At 32.0% G+C, this 6,909-nt stretch overlaps 1 protein-coding gene and 2 non-coding genes across 3 annotated transcripts; all 3 read left to right on the top strand.

Moving 5' to 3' along the window:
• Positions 1-2,812: 2,812 nt before the first annotated feature.
• Positions 2,813-4,358, top strand: LOC133307980 (peroxidase 3-like). The gene is made up of 4 exons (XM_061508565.1): positions 2,813-3,043; positions 3,179-3,370; positions 3,481-3,643; positions 3,933-4,358. The coding sequence occupies exons 1-4, from the start codon at positions 2,828-2,830 to the stop codon at positions 4,343-4,345; spliced, it is 984 nt and encodes a 327-aa protein (XP_061364549.1). The 5' UTR covers positions 2,813-2,827; the 3' UTR covers positions 4,346-4,358.
• A 1,548-nt stretch (positions 4,359-5,906) lies between these two features.
• LOC133308001 (small nucleolar RNA Z157/R69/R10) lies at positions 5,907-6,005 on the top strand. The gene has a single exon (XR_009751114.1). It is a non-coding gene; the product is annotated as a small nucleolar RNA Z157/R69/R10 (small nucleolar RNA).
• Positions 6,006-6,169: 164 nt separating this feature from the next.
• On the top strand, positions 6,170-6,253 carry LOC133308012 (small nucleolar RNA R11/Z151). Its single transcript, XR_009751116.1, has one exon. It is a non-coding gene; the product is annotated as a small nucleolar RNA R11/Z151 (small nucleolar RNA).
• Positions 6,254-6,909: the final 656 nt, after the last annotated feature.

Genomic DNA, 6,909 nt, shown 5'->3' on the forward strand with positions numbered 1-6,909 from the left:
GTGGCCATATTGTAGATCAAATTCGCTACCAGTGGTAGCGAATTATGACACGTCATCTTTTTTTTGCGAAAGTGCGTCACGTATTATAAAATCATTGGCGAACATAATATGCTACCAGTCGTAGCAAATTATGCTTATGTGATAATATGATAAAAAGTACTATTCGCGTGGCATTAATTTGGATGATTTTTTTGCCAAAAAATGACATTTTAGTCACTGTTCCGGCAAAAGGTAAGCGTATCATATGAATAAAATTTAGAAGTGTGGCACATTGGGATATATTTTCCCAAAGCATGGTGTTTTGGTTTTTATCTGTGCTGTGTTTAATAAAATGACCCTTGTGTTGATAATTGTATAAAACCGCCTCGGTATTTTATTTTTATTTTTATTTTTTGTAATAACCGCCTCGGTATTTTCTCATTAATAAAATTCAAAGGATCCTTGCTTATAATATTCGAGCACAAACACGAGGACCTGGTGGTGGTTCACCTAGTTGCCAACAGTCAAGTTTTGCCCTACTAAACAATGATAAGCAAACAAAATGGTAATGTTCCAGCCCCCCAAGAAAACAAAGAGAACAAACAAATACAACTATATATATTCCTTTCCTTACCTAACTCCAATGCGCATTGATTTATATAAAGGATCTTAACATATATTATAGGGCTTACTGAAAAGTAAACTACAAGCTAATATCGACCACCCACTTGCTTGAAAATGAAAACCTTGACTTGGTGATATGAATATTCCTTTTTTTTCCTTCAATTTTCCCATTCTCGATTTCATGTCGTTAAGCTCCCACACCTTGCAAACATGGTCATTCTTCATTCATGAAAAGTGAAAACCAATTATTGGTTAATATGGAATACACGAAGCATCCTAGCTAGATTCAAAACCATGCAAGACGTGGGGTTATATCTAGGCTTTGCCTATTTGAGTTAAAATATATCTCTTAATTGCTTTGAGGCAAAGCAACCATACCTCTTACTTGTGAGTACCGAATTCATCCCTCTTATATTGCCTATATTGAGAGTGTAACTTACATCAATATAAAATAATCTAGCCAGTATTTTTTTAGTCATTGAAAATAAAGTTATCTCTATTGAATCTAAAATGACGTCATTTTGGGATTATAAGATTAAAAAATTATGGGTAAAGTGTGTGTCATTTTAAAAGATGTAAAGTTGTGTCATTTTAAGAGAGAGAAAGAGATAGATAAAGGAGGAGAGAGAGTTGACAAAAAAAATAAAGGTGTGGGTCTCACTTCTTTGTGAGAGTGAAAGGATATAAGTTGTGTCATTTAAAAGGATAAACACTTTTCCCAAAAATTATAATGATAAAGACTAATATAACCTTGAATAAATTTGAATTACAAAAATATATATTTATTAACCTCAAAACGACCTCGTTTTGGACTCATGGTAGATAATTTATTTCCATTGGCTGGAAAAATATTTTTCTACATATAGTTTAATGTCTCACATGTTGTTGAGATAAAATTATCTCCTTCATATACATAAAGGTATGTGGGTTCCATGTTTTCTTTTTCTGTCTCTTCTTTTCATATGGGTCTCACACAATTTTATGTGTATGTAATAGATATTTTATCTTCTATAACATGAGAAAACTATCGTAGGCATGTATATATATTGAGAAATTCCAATTCATGATTGGGTTCACCACTTCATTATCCATACATCGTATGAAGGTTGGCATTGGTCAGAATTTAGCATATTTAAGCAAGTTACATAGGTCACGCTACATGATTCTCTCCACAACATTAGCCATAATTATCTCCCTGTACGTAGTTTTGACTTGTAATTTTAAAGTTTATCATTATGATGCTTGTAGACAGAGTTAACTTCCACATGTCTTGAGTTTCCAGCAAAGCAATCTCACATTAATATGCATACTACTTTTAACGAAACAAAACCTATTCACTAAGAACTAAGGAGCAGTTTGTGACCAGTACATGGGGTTAGTTAATTTACTCTGACATTATTTACAAAAGTACTTCCCCGACTGTGTTTGTCTCTATCTTTGTCATCATCGAATATTTTATTTGTTTATAATCATAATTATTGAGATCATGCAATTGTTCTTCACCAACTCTATAATTCATTTGTCACGTTCCCATTTCTTATCCTAACAAGTAGTCCACATGCTGCAACAGGAAGCTATCGTTAATTTAATTAGAACAATGAACGGTTCAAGTGTGTGACAGGTTAAAGTCACAAAGGTTCATCGAAGCAGCTAAGTCAACTGTTCATTCTTAAATTGCTCCTTAACACCTGCTTCTGAACAACAATTCAATTTGCTGTTAGGAGATACCCATCAATTCCTTGTACGTATATGTCAGCCACCGCAAGAAACTATTTAAAATGTTATTATTATACAATCTGACAATAAAAGCTATGCGTTCCAAAGAGGAAGATGTGAGATGTTAAGTTTAAAGAAATGGTCACTTGACGTGTAATGAATCATTCAGAAACTATATATTATTTGGAAATTCGAAAGAACTAACAGTTATCCTATAAGGACATGCTTAACTAACGATTTTTTTATTAGACTCCGTACATTATTAAATGAAAAAGGATATAATAAAGTAACATGAATAATAACTTACACCACATGTTAGTTTGCTGCATGGACCATCTCTATGATTTGCCCCGTTTATTGTAACACATACTGAGGACTATAAAATCACAGGGTACTGTTCCGGAAACAGCAAAAGAAATGAAATTGCTTCTCATAATAAGCATCTAAGTGTTTATATCTTCTATATATATATATATAAACTCTGGTAATTAAGATCTCTGCCAACTACATGAAAATGGGAAGCAAGAGTTACTTGAAGGTTTTGATTCTTTGTCTTGTAGCATTAATTGGATCAAGTCATGCTCAATTGCAACTTGGTTTCTATACTAAAAGTTGTCCAAAGGCAGAACAAATCATTTTGAAGTATGTTCTTGAGCATATCCCGGATGTCCCATCAATGGCATCTGCCCTCATAAGAATGCATTTCCATGATTGTTTTGTCAGGGTATGCACTATACAGCAGTTCAAGTTTGTACTTTCATATTCATATTCATATTAACAAGTATTTTTATTTTTATTTTGGTACTCATGTTAACAAGTATTTTGTTAAGACTTAGGAGCTAACATATAAGCATTTCAGGGATGTGATGCATCAATTCTTCTGAACTCAACAAAAACCAATACAGCTGAAAAGAACTCTTTTCCAAATCTTACAGTCCGAGGCTTTGAATTCATCGACCAAGTAAAGAGCCTTGTTGAAGCTGAATGCCCTGGGGTAGTCTCTTGTGCTGATATCATAGCACTGACAGCCAGAGACTCTGTTCATTCCATAGTGAGTGCTCATTTTTTTCATCCTTATCTCTATACACTTTCTTTTAGAGAATAGAATAGAAATAAATGACCCATTTGCTTGTTCTAACATGATTTACATTGGGTTTGCAGGGTGGACCCTTTTGGAATGTTCCAACAGGTCGAAGAGATGGACTCATCTCTAAAGCAGCAGATGTCTTGATTAGCCTTCCTGCTCCATTTCACAACCTCACCACCCTCACAACACTCTTTGGCAATGTTGGACTTGATGTTAATGACCTGGTCTTGCTCTCTGGTACGTCAAACACATGCTAAATTTATTGTTTATTATACAAAAACTTAAGTTCTTGGGTAAAGGTAGATAGATAATTTTTATATTATATTTCTAACTATGGTGAAAACTTTATCATGGCTTATATTTATAATACGCTTCTTTTGGACTTGAAGTATAAAGGCTTTGAACCTTGTCAATGAACCAATTTTAAGAACATGGTTTTTATATTACATGTTTAACCATGGTGAAAGATCTCATAGGTTTATATTATATTTTAACATTTCTAATCATCGGAGTTCAATTTTTTCAGGTGCTCACACAATTGGTGTTGCCCATTGCTCAACAATTGCAACCCGGCTATATAATTTTACTGGTAAGGGTGATACAGATCCAACTCTAGACAGCGAATATGCAAAAAATCTCAAGACCTTTAAGTGCAAGAACATCAATGATCAAACCACACTTATTGAGATGGACCCTGGAAGTCGCAACACATTTGATCTTGGTTACTATACTCAAGTGGTTAAGAGAAGGGGCCTCTTCCAATCAGATTCTGCATTGCTAACTAGCTCTATTACAAGGTCTATTATCACCCAACAGCTTCAGTCAACTCAAACATTCTTTCTTGAATTTGCCAAATCCATGGAGAAAATGGGACGAATTAATGTCAAGACTGGGACACAAGGAGAGATCAGGAAGCATTGTGCACTTCTAAATAACTAAGAATCTTATTGATAATGACCCATTCCAGTGAAGTTTTTATGTTATTGTTCAATACAATTTATTTTTGGGTCTCGTTATTTATGTTATGGCAGTGGTATCTAAATATATGAGATACCCTATGGTCTGGTTGTTTTCCAAATGATGTGAGAACAATTGGGCAGTGAATCATAGGTTTGATGGGAAATCATGTTCTTCTGGTAATAACAAGGAGAATTGAGAGAGAATTTGTTGTGAAAAACACAGCATAATAATGTCTAGCCAAAATAATTGTCCTCCTTCTGTATGTTGAAAATATGTTATCCTATTATTAAAATAAGAGTTCTTTTATTTCCTTGTTTACTATCTCTTTTATTAGGTTTTTAGCAATTTCTTTGAACATTTTTTTTTATGATATTGAAAATGGAATTTAATTGAAATTGTGCGATGGGGCAAATTGTATAAAGAGTTTATTGTTTCTTGTCACAATAAATAAAATTAACTCCAACAATCTCATCACATCATTTTGAGAGTTGAAGAAATTAATAAAGGGTGTTATGGTAAAATGAATTATATAGCAAAAAAAATTCTTAAAATATCTTTAATTAATTCTCTCGATTCCCAAAATGATATACTTTAGGGTTATTGAAGATACTTTTATCTTATATGGCAGGAGAAACTTTTTTCTCTCAATCAGCTAATGTATCTTGTTAATTTAATTTTAATTACAGTTAGGGTTAAATAAGTTTTAGTTTTCACATTTTTATTTTAATTTTTGGATCAGTTTAATTCTCACATTCTTATTCTATGCTTATTCAAGTTTTTTTTTTTTTTTTTCATTTTGTTCAATCTATCTCCTTACTTACCGATTATATTTAATGTTTGTTCTTATGCTAATATTTCAGCCAAATTATTTCGTTAAATAATAGCGTGCCAAATTTTCAGTGATCTGTTGGTTCTAAATAAAAAATACTACAATGTAATACATCATTATTTTACTGATATGATAGAGAGACAACATTTACAATTAATAAATGGGTTTTATTAATCTCAGTTAAAGAGAATAATTATTTCATGTCATAGAGACAAAATAACGGGTTCCATCACCTGAAAAAATAAAAAAAAAGATGGTACAATTATCGAAAGGTGTATAGGAGATAAAACTTATGTCATGTGACATAAGAATAGTTTTTTCCTTAATAAATTTTATAAAATAAAATAATCAATTCAACAAAAATTTAAGTTTTAAGAAAAGAAATATTAGGGATCTCTGGGCTTTGGATTTGAAGCTTAAGGTCCAGCCCATTCTAAATTAGGGCACCTCATAAACCCTAATTCGTGCCTCACCCGTCATTCATTGTTTATATAATAGAACTTACTCCCACTTTTCTTCTAATCTCCTTTTCTTTCTTCGTTGCTCATGTGGGGCATCAATTAGGGTTTCGGGGTTCATTCGGATTTGCCTTTTTGGAGCGGAATTTTCGTCAAGTTTGTATCTTTCTGAAATGGGGTTTCTGTATCTCTGTGATCTATGCTATGAATTTTTCCTATTGTATTGTTTTGAAAATGTAGTTTTGATTTTTATAGTTGTGCTGTGACGAGACAATTATGTGGACTAGAGTTTCTGATCTGGGTATCAAGCTCAGAAGTTGATTATCAAACCCTTGGCTGTCTGAGCGCACCTAAATTCTTCATTTTTTGAGAAATTGGAGGGCTTTTTTTTTTTTTTGAAAAATTTATCTTCTCTTCTTGTGTTACCAGTTCTTTTTGTTCCAAAAGATAAAAATGCTTCCAATTTTTTCTTTAATTTCGTTGAGTTTTTTTGCTAAATTGGTTTGAGAAAATTTTTGGCTTGTGATGATATTTTAATTATCTTAGCGGATTTCAGTGAGATTTCTATCAATGATCTGATTGTTACACACACTGAAGCCATTATTTAATATTTCAATTCAAATCTTGATTTTCAAACCTTCTGCACTTAAGCTGGAGTTTCTCTCTTAATGGGTGCAATGATGAGATGAAAACATAACCTTTGGTATATGAGATATTATTTTTAAACCAAAAAATATTTTTTGAAAATATGGTGGAAATTTTTTTTTTTTGGATAAGTTATGAAAAGATTTTTGGTAGATCTAAATTTTTTTTTTTTAGAATAGTGTTAATTTTACTTATTGATAAATAGAAATATTATGTATTAGATGATAATTTTGTTGGAGATTACTAAGTTTGAGAATATTATGTGTAAAATGAAATTGTGGTAAAAAAAAATTTGAGATTATTTTCAGCTTTTTCCTGCCAAATGAAAACAAATTTGCCTCATTTCACTTTCCGTAGCCCTAAGGTGTTTTTGGGTGAATCGAAAACTCACTTCAAGTTCAAGGCCACAGCTCATTTCTACCTTCCTCGTAGGGAATATGACTAAAATTGGAGGTCTCGTTTTCGAGGCTTTTGAAGTTAGAAAGAGATGGCCCGTCTGGCTTAAATTTCAAATAAATTGATTTTAAAACAAAAAACTTATTTATATTTAAGGAATAAGTTATTTTATCTATCATTTTTTTCTGTTTTTCTGATTATTTTTGCTTATCACT

This window comes from Gastrolobium bilobum, unplaced genomic scaffold (genome assembly GCF_033153095.1).
Source record: "Gastrolobium bilobum isolate Gb01-03AN ecotype WA unplaced genomic scaffold, APGP_CSIRO_Gbil_v1 utg13926, whole genome shotgun sequence".
NCBI classification, from domain to species: domain Eukaryota; kingdom Viridiplantae; phylum Streptophyta; class Magnoliopsida; order Fabales; family Fabaceae; genus Gastrolobium; species Gastrolobium bilobum.

What these genes read in the sequence shown, in the direction of transcription:
- LOC133307980 (XM_061508565.1), top strand. Translation starts at nt 2,828, where the DNA reads ATGAAAATGGGAAGCAAGAGTTACTTGAAGGTTTTGATTCTTTGTCTT. An exon ending in TCCATGATTGTTTTGTCAGG is followed by an intron (nt 3,044 to 3,178) that starts GTATGCACTATA and finishes TAAGCATTTCAG; the next exon opens with GGATGTGATGCATCAATTCT. An exon ending in GAGACTCTGTTCATTCCATA is followed by an intron (nt 3,371 to 3,480) that starts GTGAGTGCTCAT and finishes TTGGGTTTGCAG; the next exon opens with GGTGGACCCTTTTGGAATGT.